The sequence below is a fragment of the Crinia signifera genome, chromosome 3, assembly GCF_055691185.1.
Source record: "Crinia signifera chromosome 3, ASM5569118v1, whole genome shotgun sequence".
NCBI classification, from domain to species: Eukaryota; Metazoa; Chordata; class Amphibia; order Anura; family Myobatrachidae; genus Crinia; species Crinia signifera.
The window spans coordinates 96544585-96562874 of record NC_139219.1 but is presented as its reverse complement, the minus strand read 5'-3'; the positions used below and the strand labels follow the sequence as shown (position 1 = coordinate 96562874).

Sequence of the window (18290 nt, the reverse complement as noted above, 5' to 3'; positions counted from 1 at the left end):
TTATCTAAATTTTGCATTAACTGATCTTTTAATAAGGGCAGATGTATTAAGCCTGGTGTGGAGATAAAATGGAAGGTAATAATGCACAAGCCAATCAACTACTAACTGTCATTTTTCAAACATAGCTGATTGGCTGGTGCGTTATCACCTTGTACTTTATCTCCACTTTATCTCTTCAACAGGCTTAAAGTCCAGTAGGACAGATGTATTAAGCCTTAACAAGAGATAAATATAAGGGTGATAAAGAGAGATAAACATCCAGCCAATCAGCTCCTTACTGACTTTTTTCAAACACAGCCTGTAACATGGCAGTTAGCAGGTGATTGGCTGGACATTTATCTCTCTTTATCACCCTTGTATTTATCTCTTATTGGGGCAGATGTATTAAGCCTGGAGAAGAGATAAACTGGAGATAAAGTGAAAGGAAATAAAGCACCAGCCAATCAAATCCCAACTGTTATTTTCAAACACAGCTGATTGGCTGGTGCTTTATCTCCTTTCACTTTATCTCCACTTTATCTCCAGTTTATCTCTTCTCCAGGCTTAATACATCTGCCCCACTAAGGCTTAATACATCTGCCCCATTGTGCCTTATAACGAATGTAGAGAAATGCCATATGTGTGTGTCCACTAGTGAAGGACTTGTGAGCTAGACACAAACACATTGCACCAGGATTAGGAACCACTCTCATCCCATTCCTCTATATGGAATAAAGAAGGTGGTATATATGGTTCATTCTCCAAACAGAAGTTACAGTATACTGCTTTAACTGGCTAATAATTACCAAGTGTCCGAAAATCTTGTTTATTTTTTTTACCAAATTATCTGGACATTTTGTACAAATTTTGTAAATGAGGTTTTAAAGACTATCTTACCAAGAAGACTATTTCTATACCTAAGAAGGGACACCTGAAATAACCCTACTACTGATTCCTAATCTAACAAGGGAGCCTTAGGGACACAGTCCTTCAGTCAATATAGAGGATTTATATTATTGATTATCTGGATTCCTCAGACAGACGTTTCTAAGAGATTCTTTACCCCTGATGAAATCTTTGTGACGAAACGCATTGGTGATGCTTCATTTGTAATTAGAAACAACTGTTAACATTAAGACAAACTCCAGCCACAAGGAGATTTCATAATTGTATTTATCTACTTCATCTTATAAATAAATATTTTTAAAAAATGTTTAAATTTGTCTTGTTTGTAAATATGGGGCCATACAGTATGTTTCATAGAACATCAAATAATATCACAGTACTGCAAATCTTCACGTTATAAGAGAGTATTGGTTGACAGTATAGGCCTAATGTCCAATGTAGTACTTAACTTATAAGTTGAATGTTAATTATTATAGGTGCTACGTGGTTTGTTTTCTTTGGGGGCAAAGATGTGTCCTATTCTCATCACAAGCAGCTGCTGATGATTAAAATGATACACCACCTGCTACATTACAATTTTTCCTGCATACCGCTGCACTAGGTAACTCTGCAGAAGTCAGAGAAGCCCAGGAGTGTAGCGCCCATATGACACTGAGAAAGATGGACTTGGCCCCAGATCAGTTTACCCAGAGGTTTGCAATTTCCCAAACACAGACCCATTTAAAACAGGTAAATTAAATAGAGACTAGAACATGTTTCTCTTCTTTTAATACTGTATGGAGCCGTGCCCATTGTACATTTAATACTGTATACCTACACATGCATACACAAGCTGTATATCTCCAGTAACTGTCACAAAAACCTTTACCAGGTACCGACCATGTGAATTCTTTGCTTTGTAACCACACATTGTTACACAGACAGTTCACATATAGTCATAAGCTGTACTGATCAGAAAACATTGCAACAAACACAGGTACTCAAAACAGCAAGTCAGAGTTAAGATAATACACAATGGGAAAACAAGCTACAAATACGTTTAAGAAAAAAAAAGTTTTTTTTCTGATTTTCTTTTCTTTTCTGTGACTAGCACCATCTGTACACAAAAAAGTATGAACATAAATGTTTGGATATTAAAGGTTTAAAAGGCACTTAATCAGTCTCGCTGTCTCTTCTTCATACAGTACTTGTGAAGCATTTAGTCCCGCCTTCCTTGTCCTCCACTGCTAATAAAGTGGGGGAAGCTCAATCCTGCTACCAGTCTTTATATACAAAAAATAACCTTTAAAGTTTCTCAAAGTGCTCTCTTTAATGTTCTGTCTATCCTTGTCTTGGTTTTTTTTTATTATTATTAAGAGACATAGTTTGCAAATGTGCTCATCCTCATTGAAATCTTCCTCTACCCTTCTTTACACATTCTCTGTCGCATTCCGACATTACTCTGTCCATCTATAGTCTTCAATTCAAAGTCTTTGGGTGATGTTGGAAGGAGAACTTAATTATGAGGGTGAGTAAGTCTGTTCAATCGTCAATAGGACTATCATCCACTCAATCCTCCACCTTTACCGACGCCTTGAGGTGATATCAAAACAGGTAATCATCATAAGGTGAGCTTTGCAGAAGTTGACTCTGTTTTCTAAACGTTCTGTCACACATTCCAGAGCTTCTAAGTATTCCAGGGAGTCCACCTCGTATGTTTGTTCCAAGTCAACTTAACAAAAATAATAAGAATGTTAATAAAATGAGTAATAACTCCCAAAATATAAATTAATTATAAGCAATATTATGTATGGGAACACAAAAAGATCAAGTAGTGAGATTTTGGTGTGGGTGTAATATATCCATTTAAATGGGGGTATTCAATCCCCCGTCACTTTTACCAACGGGGGGAAATAGCAGCGGGGCCCTATTGAATGCTGTCTTTCCCGACAGCATTGAACAGGGTTCCTGTTAGAACGGACCAACTTTAGAAGCAGTGGGGCCCGTTCTGCTGAGAACAGCCATGGATTGTCGAGCTCCCAGCCTTAGCTCACCGATCCATGGCCGTATCTCACGGCTACGCCCCCTTTTCAGCATTCGGCAGACGGGACATTAAATCCTGCCAGCCGATTCTTAGTCGAGCGGACCGAGAACGGGACAGGGTCACGGCTGAACAACAATAATTATTTTGAATGCATAGTGCTATGTTTCTTCTTATTCAGAGCCAACCCCAGGCATGATCGACCAATGCCTAGGGGCATCCCAAGCATAGGCTAGTGGTGAACTGGGGTACCGAGACAGAACTCAGCTCTGATAAGGCAGAGGCCTCAATGAGCACAGTAGCTCATTTTGTACCACAAGCAGAATGTTAATGGGACAGATGAATGATAGATAAAGGGTACTGACAGCTAGGTGAGGGGGTTATGGGTGCTGTAATCTGTGCTGTGCTGAGAAATGGTGCTAGATGAGGGTGCTGTGATATGTGCTAGGAGAGGGGTAATGTGGTGTGGTTTTAGGTATTTAGGTACACTAAGCTTGACGGTGGGATTATCTGCTAAGGGGCACCAGCTAAAATCTTGCCAAATCAGTTAGGTTTGGCTCTGTCCTCATTGACCCTCTGTATCTCTCTCTCTCTCTCTCTCTATATATATATATATATATTGTAGTGAGTGCTGGGCCCCCTGTGTTTGTATTTACTAGAGTGTGTGGTCACAGGCCACTGCACCCCATCCTGGGAAGTGGGTGCTGTTTGTACCTTATTCTTAGGAATGGTGAGTGAGTTGGTACTTCTGTATCTATATATATATATATATATATATATATATATATATATATATATATATATATATATACATATCTATTGTATATATATATGTACAGTATATATCCAAAACTACACTGGTAGGTTAATTGGCTTCCAACAAAAATTAACTCTAGAATGAATGTGTGTATGTGTACATGTGGTAGGGTATACAGATTGAAAGCCCCACTGGGGCAGGGACTGATGTGAATGTTCACATATTCTCTGTAAAGTTCTGCGGGATATGTTTGCGCTTAATAATAATAATTATTATATATATATATATATATAATATCAGTGTATGTATTTGTGTGTGACCAAAGACACAATTAAATGTTCATGCCAAAGGTTCTTACATTCACTGAGCCATTTATTAGGATCCAGCATTAGATATTGCTTGGTGATCTCCAGCTCCTTCATTAGCCATTCATATTTAGCCTTGACCTCCGCAATCCTCTGCTGGCGATGTGCCAGGATCTTGAGCTTTGAGCTAAATCTGGTCACCGTCTGAGAAATAGAGATGACATTTTGAAAAAAAAAAATATGTATAGTTTAGTATTTAAAGAACTGAAAATGTGTTCATTTAAATAAGAATGTTAAATATGCAGCTCAAAATGTCTCATATATTGCTAGTATTACTATAAGTTGGTTTGTACGTTGCTAAATGCGTCTGCCATCTGCCTTCACTGTGGCCTGTCAGTGCAATCACGGGATCCTAGTGATTATCATCCATGCCATTAATGACTGATAATTATCACATGCCGCGTTATCAGATATTTGCGGTCTTATCCCAGAGTGTTGATCTGCTTAACATACAGGAGATTTATTATTAGATCCCTTCCTTCTATATGGATCTATTGACACTGCTTTGCAGAGAAGACCTGACTATTTTATTTTCCTAGAAATGCACTAAAGCTAAAATACACATGACTTTATATCAAATAACCACTTCCAACATTCACAACATAAAAGGTAATTTACAGACCTTTAAAATGTTTGGCTTTTATTTGCTATGAAGCTGAATACAAGCTATTGTTACACATTATCCACTTTCATGTTACTCCTGGCAGGAGGAAACCATATATACCCCTCCATGGTCTCAGCAGTAATGCTGGGTACACACCTACAGATTTATCTGTCCAATCTATCTGGTGGGAACAAAAATCTGGCAAAGTATGAGATCATATGAGACTCAACCTTTTGCACCCAAATGCTGGAAAACAAACAATAGTAATTCAGATAAATTGGTTAAAGTCGTTTGATTCATCAAATTAAACAAATAACCATTTTTCAGTTTTTCGGAGCAATTGATCGATTGTCACTGTCTCCCATACATTTCCAGATTTTTGTTCCCACCAGACAGATTGGACAGATAAATCTTTGGTTATGTACCCACTTTAACTCAACTCGCTCTAGTTTCGATAAACTTTAGCAAGTGTTACCTATAAACCAACTCTGCTACTAGTTCTATTGTATTAAGCACATCTGTACTTTAGATTTACAGATCCTTTAATTCTTGGAAAAGAACAGTGTATTTTCTTAACATAATCACCCTCATAACTGTGGTTAATTCCTTTTCCATTGAAATATCATTCTATAATAAAACCATTTACCTTGCCATCTTCACTCCGACGACGCTGTAGCCTCTCCACATCATCAATCTCATAAACTTTAATCTCAAATGGTTCTCCTAGGGCTCGTTGCCCATTACGAAGCGGTCCGTCTACCCAGCGTACTCCGGGGCTGTTGGCCGGCTTTCTTACAGGAGAGGTGGCATCAAGTGACAAAGCTGGAACAAGCCGGCGTCTTTGTGATCCTGCTACACAGAGAGATCCCGTCACTATTTCTACAAAATATATCACTGACTACAAGCCATACACAAATGATATACAAGGATAACGTTTGTATTTAAAGTAAATTGTGCATTTATAGGAAATTCATCAATAATTGTACAACCCTGCAATTGTTGCTGAAGGTACAGTAAATTCTATAGTGGCTGTCCATGGGCCGGGTACAACCCTGAAAGGTTGCAACTTGCAATCATTTCTAAGCTGCACATGACCTGTCTGCCGGCAGCACAAAGAGTGCATTCAGCCTATGAGACTGAGCTCAGCCATCTCTGAGCTGTACGAGACATGTACTGTATAATGCACTTTAGTCCACCATATCATATGCTTTCATATGATATATTGCAAGAAAGAACACAATGCACAATATGGACCAATACAATTCCAACTCTCTCTTCTCGCGATTCTATAAACTGTTCATTGCAAATAACTACATCTTTAGTGATCGGGTAATCAAAATGAAAGATGTACCAAATGCTAAAACGAAACTACTTATTTTATAAATGAAAATAGCTTCCATTAACAGTCCACATGTTAGTGACTACATTATACCTCAATTATTTGTATTTAAGCCTCTGTGCTGAAGCCTGGCTATCACTAAATCCTGCGGTATTACTGAGCCTTGTGGGCCGAGGTTGGCAATGCCTGCAGTAATCATTTTGTTCCAAACATCACCTTTGATTCCACATCGTCTCACTGATCAGTGTCTCGGGCCAAGGTCCATACACACTGCGTCGTACATACTATTCCAATATGATGCATGATGTGTACAGCACACCCTATATTGGATTCTAATTCTACACATTTTGGACCAACCATCCGGCCATGGTGCAGCATACACACTAATCAATTACCCAATATTTGCCAAGTTGGCCTGAGCATTGTACAATGTGTACCTAGCTCTTGAAGTGGATTGGTTAGTTTCCAAGCCTTGATAATGATCTCAGGCTGAAATGCATATTAATAATTCATCAATTAGAAGTCAACAGTGTTGTTGATTTTTAAGCAGAGATTTGACAAAATAATCTGTACGGCTAAATCCTACCACCAACATTTCTGATTGAGAAGCAAAGAGAGCAAGAAGCAACAAGATGAAGCACCCTGACGTGTGGACACCCCTCTTCTTGTGGTTTCACTAAGTGGAAAGGCGCCTTGAGTATGTTTTTATGACACCATGACTGACACGATCAGCATTACTCAGCTGAAAGATCCAAGCAGTTCCTCGTTTGTGAATTCCTTTTAGATGCCTCTCATCACTTGCTAGTGTTTGTGGTTTACATGACAAACAATTGATAAGCTTAGCTGGAGAGACACAGGTAACAATGACATAGTGTTTGTTATATTGCCCCACAACAGGATGGAACCTGTCTCTCCACAGAGTGCTGAAACATGAGCTCCCGCTGACTGCTACATGTAGGGGGCCCAACAGAAATGACTAGTTGTGCCTTAAAGCTTCTGAATACTGATATTATTCCCATTGATTTGATGACAAATGAAGGCGTGCAGGGCTGCTAAGTATGCTGCCAATAGATCCGTAATGAAAAATTGTTTGTTCATAAGGTATAAAAGGATAGTAAGTAATATGTCTGAGCAGATTATAGAAGACTAATACATGTACATGCAATCCTGTACATATGCAGTGTATGCATGCATATATATATATATATATATATATATATATATATATATATATATGTGTGTGTATATCTATATATCTCTCTATTACTATAATAATAATAATGTTTCTAGAAAGATCTTTAGGAAATATGCAACAAATGTAAAATGATTAATTTAACTAGATTTAGCCCAAAACACTATTGCCGTATGGTGTAAATGTAAGAACGTCACAAGCATTAGTAACTGGTTGTCAGGATAATTATACAGTATTCTTCATCATTTCATAATTTTGATAATATTTGTTTTTTATTATAGTGTTCCAGTCTCCTCGCCTATGCTGACTATGCAGCAATTACTACATTGCAATTTATAGTACATAATGCACATTATAACCATGAGAGCTTCTATGTAAGAACTTACAAACTAAACTACTGTATATGGGTAGGTATAGCAAAAGCCTTACACAGGTTGAGTATCCCTTATCCAAGTATCCGTTACCCAAATTATTCCAAAAACCTAATATAGCCTCCAAAATGTACTTTTATACATATTTTTTTTTTGCTAAAAACCTAATGGGGACATCTGTAACCGGCACTACTGGGAATCAATAACATGTAACTGGCACTAGACATGTGCAATGCATTCACATTTAGGGGGTTATTCTGATTCACTCGGAAAGGCACAATCACTCTCTAATGGACAAAACCATATGCACTGCAGGTGGGGCTGATGTAACATGTGCAGAGAGAGTTAGATTTGGGTGGGGGGTGTACTATATTATATTGCAGTGTAAAAATAAAGCAGCCAGTATTTACCATGCACAATAAAACACCCAAATCTAACTCTCTCTGCGCATGTTACATCAGCCCCACCTGCAGTGCATATGGTTTTGTTGATTAGAGAGTGATTGTGCCTTTCCGAGTGAATCAGAATAACCCCCATAGTGTCTGGGATAGTACACAAACCTTGTTTCATGCACAAATAAAATATATTTGTGTGTATTTCATGTGTTTGATGTGCTTATACAACATGCAAGATACCTCAAGGTACTGTACCTCATTCAAATATAAAAATATTCCAAAATACAGAATAATCCATTATCCAAAATTCTTCTGGTCCCGAGCATTTTGGATAAGGGACACTCTACCTGTATAATACATGTGATGGCATCTGGACTTCTCACAAATGGGGATTACTTCAGATTAAAAGCAGACAGATCTAACATAGACAGATTTATGTATCATCTGCATGAATTATATTTACATTAAAAACCTGCATATAAAGTTTACACCTTGTTGATGAGACCCTTGTACTAAGAAAGCATCATCTGTCATTATCAGAATGAAGTCAGTAAGATGCTGTGCACAGGAGGAATCCCACAGGGCCTTATTCTGGTTGGAGCGGCCGGGCCGTACGCGGACGTCCCGGTGTTTTTTATGATCTGCGCATGCGTACATTCGCTAATGCGCAGGCGCGACCACTCCACAACGCTTACGGACGGGTCTCTACGTGCGAAAAAACCTATACGCGAGTGTACGGGCATTGGGGGCGGCATAGGGGCGTGATGAGGGGAGCGGCCGAAATAATGAGGGAAAATGGGCGTAAATATGGGTGTACACGGGGGTGTGCACCAAAAATGAGCGGTGCTACTACCGCACGATCGCCTACAGCACCGTTCATTTCGGACACAAAACAGGCGGCCGCCAACCGCCATCTCAAACCACCCCTACAGATACCGCATGCCAGCGTGGGCCTGGGTTTGCTAATTTACGCTGCTTACTACCAAACACATACACCTGAATGTAATAAGCAATGCTGCAGTCTATTAAGTCCAAACCATGATTTCACTGCCTGCAAGCCACACACAGCACTCAAACACATTGGAAGCTTATCTTTCCATACTTCTCTACATTTAAAGGTTTGTTTAATTTAAGGTATGAATCTTTGTAAGACCTGCTTATATATGCTAAGGTAGGTATTTGTTAAACAGTTATACACATTCACTACGTGCTTTCATAGACTTTACACAGTAGCACACTCAATCTACTCAAGTCGACATGTGTCAACGTGTTCACTCTAATACAAACATAGGTTTTGTATTTATGATACAAGAACATAAACCACATCTAACACCTACAAAGGATGTTTCAGCAATGTTTTAAGCCCATGCCCACTATTTTGCACATTAATTAATTCAATCAATTAATTAATTTTCATAATTATAGTTGAAAGGCAAGATTTACAGGTCCATATATGTGAAGGGTATGTCAGCGTACACGGACGTACGCTCACTCTCACGAGCGGTGACATAAGCCGACTTTTCTATTGAAAACTATAGGGACCCGTCCGTGCAAGCTGGCGTACGCTCAGATAGCCGCAAGAAGTCGGTGGGAAGACGGACGAGAGACGTCCGTAAACGGTGGTGTACGCTCAATTGTACGCCAGTTGTCGGAGTGTAAGGGCTGGCCCGTCCGTGTACGTTGGCGTACGCACATTTGTACGCCACTCCCCTTCGACGTTGTTTCTGCCCGTACGTATGCGGCTGAGTTGTGGGTGGACTTAACCCCAACGGCCGCGTGCGGATAGCGTACGTTATTAGCGAACGTACGCACGTTTGGCCGCTCCGATCAGAATAAGGCCCATAGACTGTTATATGAAGCAATTAAGTGAACAAGAGAAGGGTGCAGAAGGTGTGAGAGAATTCTCAGCACATATTCCAGCCACAGAAACAATTTGATCTTTCAATCGCAATGTCATCAGCTGCTAGGAGACACACTGTCAACTTATATGAGCCAGGGAAAACAGTTTATGAGTTTACGGGAATGATCTGGTGTCTAATAAAAATGTCTTGTTCCTTACTTTAACTTGATGGTATGTTCTTCCCCAAACCAGTCTAATGATTATCATCCGCAATAAAAAAGGAAATCCCCCTACGGTCCTGCTGTGGCAGGTCAAGCATGCACTCTGTATACTTCTGGACTCAAGGTGACCTCAACAATTTAGTAAAATGGTCCTATTAATAATGATATGGCATCAGCAATTCATTTATTTCACCAATTCAATTACTATAACTGCAAATGGCAGAGATTTTAACATATACATAACGTCAGCACCGACACCCTGACCTTACAGCTAGAAGCTGGGTAAGTGCTTAGTGAAATTTTTAGAAGGTTGATGGAATCTAATATATTCTAGAGTGATATCATGGTGCAGATATACATTCCTGGTATTAGTTGCAGGAGACCTGAAGAAAGCTGCATGATGATATCATATAGAGATACTGTATCTGAAAAAGCAGTGCTGTGGCTGGAACCCTTTACTGGGTGACATACACTCCCTTGTTATGCCACTGCATATGCAGTAGACTCTGGCACAGGGAATGCAGCAGACACAGCAACAATATTGCCAATTTTCAGTTCAGTTCAGTGAGTCCTGCATCTTGCACACAATGTGGCTGCAGACATTATGGGGTTTATTTACTAAGTTGGGATGTTGCCCATAGCAACCAATCAGAATTTATTTGTTATTTATTTAGCATCTTTTAGAATATAATAGATACAATCTGAATGGTTGACCATAGCAAACATCCAATCTTTAATAGAACTCCCAACTTATTAAACAGACCCCCATGTGAGTGACAGTCTACAAACATTTGGGAGCGGGGAGGAATGGGAGCAATGTGCTTAGCTGGGAGTGCCAAGGCCATAGTCTGTGTATTCCAATGCAGACTTCCTGGTCCTAGCATGGGAATTGTGCCGGTTATTCTCTGAGTAACTTGTACTTTAAAGAAAAAATGATACTTATGTAGTATCTGGGCGCCCGATTTTGTGATTGTATGCCTTACCTTAAGGCATACAATTAGATGCGATTCAACGCGATTTTCGTCAAAATCGCATCGCATGCGATTTTGCATAGAATTCAATGTTAACAAGGTCCTTTTCATTTCCCCACTATCCAAGTGGGCATAGAGTTGATTTTATATAGCTTGGCGAGCGCAGCGAGCCACCGAGCCCGAAGCGTGGCGAGCGCACGCAGAAAACATTTTAAGTAATCCGCGGCCGCTCGCCACGCTTCGGGCTCGGAGGCTCGCTGCGCTCGCCAAGCTATATAAAATCAACTCTATGCCCACTTGGATAGTGGGGAAATGAACAGGACCATGTTAACATTGAATCCTATGGAAAATCACATCGCATGCGATTCGATGAGATTTTCCGACCAGATCACAAAATCGGGCGCCCAGATACTACATAAGTACCGAAAAAATGCACTTTGTGATTCTGGCTGAATTAGGCCCCACTGCTTGCACATTTTTCCCTTATAGAAATGCTCCACATTTGTCCACTGAAATTTTCAGATTCTTAAATGGAGTGTGATCTCAGTTTGACTAGTTCAATATTCTCCTTTTTGTTGTTTTGATTTGGCCCTTTACTCTGTCTTTATTTTCATTGCTTTCCTTCTGAATCACAGTAGGACCAATATTAGATCATCTTTTATCTATAAATGATCTGACCTTTTTTAATGATTCAAAGGTAGAGGCTAATAGAAAGGCAATTATTAGGGCACTATAATATAACATAGACAGATGGGGGGGGGGGGGGGGGGTTGTAGATAAATAATGAAACATGATTTTGAAAGGATACTAAAGAGATTACTGGGTCACAACAAAATACTAAAATTACTGTCTATAACAAATAGTGAGTCATTTTTAATTTGAGAGCCAACATCTCTGTGAGCGATGATCAAAATATCCGCTAATCCGTTATATAAGTTAAAATAAATGATGTTGTGTAAAAAAAAGATTAGATTTCCTATATAAGGTAACATTACAGGTCAGGATGATGAATAAAAAAAGTTGGTTGCCAATTTTCACACCTATTTTTACAAATTCACTTGGCACTCACAGGGTTAATACAATGATATTGTTTGTTGACTTTAACTCTTTGAGTGCCAAGGGAATTTGTGAAAATTGCCAAGCATATTCATCGTAATAACCTGTAACGGTTTACACATTTTTTAACAACATTGTATAACAAATGTAAGCGAGGTTGGCATTTTTAGCAGATATTTTGTGCATATCTCCCAGAGATTTGACACTCAAATGGTTAAAGGAAACAGTCCCGGAAAACATAGTATAATAAATGTTGACATTATTGATAATACAGAAAATCAACTAATCAATAAATCTATGCTTTTATTATATTCTGTTTTCCTGACTGCCGCTATTATTGCTGCAGATGACTTTAGCTTGTTGCACACTGTACTATTCACTGCGTATGAGGCCTTCCCTTTGCGCTAAACAGTTATAATATGTTAGAAGCAGCAGCCATTTTGTTGAACCATGACTTGCATAAATATTATAAAATGGCTGATCATTCAGAACAGAGCTGTAAAAGTGATTTCTTATAGAATATTGTTTTTGGTTTTAGAAGCTTAAGAATGTGATGTTGACAGTATAATGTAGCAAGGACAGGAAGCTAGTCTCCACAAACTGAATAAGATGGGAACAAGGCCACACATGCGTAGACCCACAAGGCCACTGAAGTTGGGTGTTGGGTTAATTATGACATCATGATTGAAAGCAGAGCTTTCCAATAAGACTCAATGCTTATGAGTAATTAATTAATTAATGTGATAAAGGTTTAAATATCAGAGTTATAGAGGGAGGAGAAAGGCAGTTGAGGAAGAACCAGCAAGCACGGGGGGGCTGGAGGTAACTATGAAGGAGGTTTAATCATGGCTGATCACTGTCCTTGAAAGGTGTCCATTTTGATTTGATTTAGAATTACTGTTTAAGTATTAGCTAATCAATTTTATGTTTCTTGTGTTAGGCTGCATTTGCAAATACCTGTAAATGAAGCTATTCTTTAAGTAAAGCATTGTCATACCTTTTATAACAAGGTTGTGTTGGTGTGCAATCATTTCAGCGTTGCCGTTATATTTAAAGGTAATAAAGTAAATAAATTTGGTTTGGGTTATTTATCATATCTAATCTTATCAGATAAATATCTGCTTTATCATTATTCTCTAGCAGTCAGCACCCAAGAAGTTAAACAGCAATATCCATTAGACAGCTTTTAAATGTCCTGAACATTATGTGCACATTGATCAGGGTACTTAATAAGGGTATAAGGGTACTACATAATATTCTGCCCCCATCCCGCATGGTTTTAGCACTTTGAGAGTTATTCTGGTTCACTCTTCTGGCAAATTTCTTCTAAGATGGACAAAACCATGTGCACTGCAGGGGGCAGATGTAAAATGTGCAGAGAGAATTTGATTAGGGTGAGTTATTAAGTTATTATGTTTCTGTGCAGGGAAAACACTCGCGGCTTTATTTTTACATTGCAATATAGATCCCACTTTGAAGCGAAACCCCACCCAAATCTAACTCTCTCTGCACAAGTAACATCTACCCCACCTGCAGTGGACATATTTTTGTCCATTTGAGAAGGAATTTGACAGGAGTGAACCAGAATAATCCCCTTTATAACTGAGGTGCAGCATTTATAGTAAGCCTGTAACAAATAGGATGATGAACATACAGTAGAAGTACAGCTGGCCCACAGTCTCCCCGTCCTAGTTTAGCAGCTGATATATGGAGAACATTGGGTATGTATGGATGTATGTGTACAGGCATCAGTGATCTCAGCTTGTGTGTCATACAAAACCTGGAGAAACATGTCCATGCTCCCATCTTATCTGTGCACACGCCACAACCTGGGAGCCAGACAACGTGTGTATGAAACACCAAGTAATGAGAATGCAGTTGTATTGCTATAATAATGTGCTGTTGTGAAGCAGTCCATACCGTGAAGCCATCTGTAGGGTTAATCTCTGATTTAGAACATGGCAATAAACCTTTAATTTCAGTATAAATCTCTATTCTATCTCCATGCAGGAGCCCCTGCTGATATACGCTGATCTCTTCTGTCAGAAAATGTTTCTGGCCACAATAGCTATCAATAAGCCGGACAAGGTTGCCTGACCTGGAATGAGCATATCTTAACTGACATAATCTTTGGAGCACAATGAATTGTGGGCTGTAGTATACCCGGCTCAGGGGCGCTGAGCACCAATAAGGCAAATGCGATCCTCTTCCAAACTGCTTGGCCTTATTTTATGATTAGCTATAATGAAAATAATCCCATTTGGAATAGGATGGGCTGCGGGAGTCGTTGCTTCTGATTCCAGCCCGTCACACTGCCACAGGGCATCAATCTCAGAGTTGAACGTACTCCAGCCTCTCAGATCTCTTCCTAGTGTACAACTAAATTACTTTGAAACCCAAGGTAAAAACCTTCTATGGTATAACAGATTCATTGCAGCATCAAAAATAGGCTGCATGCTGTAAAAAGAGGATAATACCAAGAAGTCTAAGTTTCAGATGAGCCCTCTACAAGAGTGTCCCATGATTGTGTGTGTGTGTGTGTGTGTGTGTGTGTGTGTGTGTGTGTGTGGGGGGGGGGGCAGTTGGTAGCCCCCGTGTCCCTTGCTTCTCTGTTCAGCAGAGCAATGGCAGTAGAAGTGTATTGCAGCTCACCAAGCGCTGGAAATACCCCCACAGTGATGGAAAGGAATCACTTGTGGGTGTGTCATCATGCAAAGTCACACCCCATTTTGCAGACGCCACACACCCTATTGGGAGAGCATGACTTTTGCCACAAGAAAGTGTCATTGGGATGGAGATAATGTTGGGAGGTTTGATATATTAGTATAACAAATCCAACTCCAATTCCCGACTGCAGGACTTTCTTCGGGCTGCACCCACTCTGTGGAATGCCCTCCCAAGCACAATAAGACTCTCCTCCAGTCTCCAAACCTATAAGCGTTCCCTGAAGACTCATCTCTTCAGGCAAGCTTATCAAATTCCAGAACCAGTCATAGAACCTTGCGTTCTGGTGGAATCGATGCAATAAAGAATACAGTATCTATCCTTATGTATCAATGCCTATTTCCCTATAGATTGTAAGCTTGCGAGCAGGGCCCTCCTACATTTTGACTGTCTGTAAATACCCTGTTTTGTTGTATCACTGTCTGTTATTGTAAAGCGCAACGGAATATGCTGCGCTATATAAGAAACTGTTAATAAATAAAATAAATAAATAAACTCAAAATACAAGAGGTACTTAATAAATGCTTCCTGGTTACTAATGCAACTTCTCCATTCTTCTCACTGCTTGATACATGAACCTTTATTTTCCAACTCATACCCTTTTTCAGTACATACAGACAGCTTTACAGCCAAAGTGCCTACATCTATGTAATCATGTGTCATCTTCCCCTGTACCAAAAGCATTGTTGCCCTTATTATGTAATATATTGTGGACATTTTCCTTAAAAGTCATGTATTATGTTTTGTAGCACCCCAAAGTCTTTAGTAGATATCAAAATTCTATTAGGGGCTTTTTTTAAATCAAACCCCCATTTTCATGTAGTACCTGTAACTATTAGGGAGCACCTGAATGTACCAGAGAGACACTGTAGCAGATATATGCTGTGGTCTCTCCATTTCTGTCAGGTTTCCATGTGGGCTGCTCGGCTGCCTGTGAGATGTACCAAGCTTGGCCTGACTAGCTAACACCACCTTCAGCTGATAATAGCCGTTGTAGCCTAATGCAGGTATTACTGGGAGAGGGTACAGTCAGCAGAGTCCCCATATAGATGTGAAATGACTGCACTATTGATCATTTCCCTTCATACATATGGCAGGGGTGGGCTCCTTTAAGAACCCCGGTCTTTATGTACTGCATGTACAGTATATTACTACTGTATGGTAGTAAAGAGGAAGAGAATAATGGTGACTGTAGTCTACAGCATTATTTCGCTTAGCACAAAAGATATCTCCAGTATTAGGCATTTGGGAAATGACCCCTATCTTTTTACACTTTGGGAACCACATGGAAACAGAAATTACCCTAAGTTATAGTCTCTCAGAAGAGTCGCAGTATGAGAGAAGTCAGCCAGTATGTGTGTGCTACATACAAGGACAGTAGCACTATTCCTGTGTGAAAAACATACATTTGCACCCCTGGCGTCGCAGCATGGTTTCTCAGGGTCCACACTCTGACTGAATCTGCTCCTAATTAAAAAAAAATATTAATTTGACCAATTCATACTGTACTTGTACAGAAATACAAAGTTTGGGAGTGTGTGCAGGTGCAAGACCATTCTGTGATGTTGCTCCCAGCCCCTTGGATTGACATGCTGCAGCATTTAGGGTAGTAAATAGGGGATGGCAGGTTCTTTAAAATGGGGGGGTGGGGGGTGTTGTCCATGTTTTGAAGGCGTGAAGGGTTCAAGACCTGCGGTTTTAGGGTGCGACTTCCTTAACCAAGGTATTCGGATCTGACAGCCAGTCTGAGTAACTTTTGGCTTATGCGGGCTGGAGGGTGCCTAAAACCATCAGGAGAGCCAAGGACTCTGAGGCAGATTTATTAAGCTCAATGAAGTGATAAAGTGTCTGCTTTTTATCACCAGCCAATGAGCTCCTAACTGTGAAGCTACAGGCCGAGCTACACTTCACCGAGCTTAATAAATCTACCCCTCTGATCCTTACTAAGGCATCTATCTCCTACACACCCCTCCTGCTGCAATAGAGTCACTATAAATGACACAACTGCACATCTGCTTCCTTGTGGATACAATTCCTTACAAACACAACTCCGTCTCACTTTATAACTACATCTGCTCCTAACTCTTTTCTTCTCTTTCTTTTTGTAAACTGCAGTAGGACGCTACGGTACAACGGAACGGAACAAACATTTTGTCTATATATTTCTTGTTAGGGTTCATTTGTCCATCAGACAGGTCTACATGACTACAGTACACAAATAATTCACAATTCCCTTTTGCAGATTGGATCCATGATTTCTCACAGTAGTATTAGTAATTAGCATACTTCATTAATGTGAAAGAATCGCACTGTACACAAAGCACCTGACTGTACAAGAGCCACCTTTTAACTCTTTAAGAACTGTAATTGTAATTAATTTACTATTAACTATTGAGGTATATAATGTTTAGGAACAGAAAGTCATGCATATAACATATATTAAAAAGTGCAATCATTAACTACGTATTCTAATCCTGATCTGTATAGAAACAATTGTGGACATGATAGGAATGCCCTTGTTTTGGGTCTCACATAACAATCCCTGTCATAGACTATACTAAGAATGGTTTTCTAGGTACTGTAAGGTAAGTGTCTCCAGAACTACAATATATCTTGTTCCTGTTGTAATTCCCAGAGATGTGATGGCTCTCAGCTATGTGGGTTCCCCAGACAGAGGTGCCCTGCAGCTCCCTACTCTTTCATCTTTTATACGGAGAATGACCTTATCTACAAATGACACATTTCTATAACATAATGTGAGCAGAGTACAGTAACTTGCAGCTAGCACAATCAATTTTATTGCCTAATTATATCCAAGGCCATTTTCTCATACCCTTTATGTGTGATATTGATTACTAATATAGCATACAGCTACAATTTTACGCTTCCCATCTGTTATTCCAATCAATTCCTCTCCTGGTGATGTCAGCACCAGCAACGTTCCAGCTAATAAAAAGTCAGATGAATCATGCAAAGGGTAAGGGGTTGATGAGCAGATTATAGTGGCATTTCTGTCCTCTGTCAGAATCCTTACATTAGCATGTACATAATACATACAAACACTGTATTCATGCCATATGCTACCATCCTGTATGGGTGATCATGACATCACTCCTTCTACACAGATCCTCTCTTGTCACTGTAATCAGTAGATCAATCAAACAGAAAATAGTATAACTGAATGTTGAAGAATATATGCTTCTATTGTAAAGCGCAATGGAATCTGCTGCGCTATATAAGAAACTGTAAATAAATAAATAATAAATAATACAAATAAAACGTATGCATGTCACTGTAATTTAAATGGTTTGATTATGATCATTCATTCTTTATTGTTTATGTTAAAGGTTACCCATTGGCAAACACAGCAATGTTCATGAGAATTCAGCCTCACTAAGAACTTTGTAACTTTCTGCTGACATTAGATTGCGTAAATGCATTTTTGACAAATACGAGTAGGAAGCATACAATGCATGTGTCCACTATGTATGGGTGAATCTCATTTTTGCAGCTTCCATTTAATCCTTTTTGTTTAATGTTGTTTCTGTGG

At 39.4% G+C, this 18290-nt stretch overlaps 1 protein-coding gene across 3 annotated transcripts in view; it reads right to left on the bottom strand.

The window, feature by feature from the left end:
- Window positions 1-1636: 1636 nt before the first annotated feature.
- Window positions 1637-18290, bottom strand: part of KIF26B (kinesin family member 26B) — a 345725-nt gene continuing 329071 nt past the window's right edge. For 2 of the 3 annotated variants that reach the window (XM_083176235.1, XM_083176236.1), the window contains 3 exons: window positions 5278-5483; window positions 4021-4171; window positions 1637-2596 (listed from right to left, as the gene is read on the bottom strand). In XM_083176235.1, coding sequence (XP_083032361.1) covers window positions 2448-2596; window positions 4021-4171; window positions 5278-5483 — 506 coding nt within the window. In that variant the 3' untranslated portion in view covers window positions 1637-2447. The remainder of the gene's footprint in view (window positions 2597-4020; window positions 4172-5277; window positions 5484-18290) is intronic. The other variant, XM_083176237.1, reaches the window with a different exon arrangement.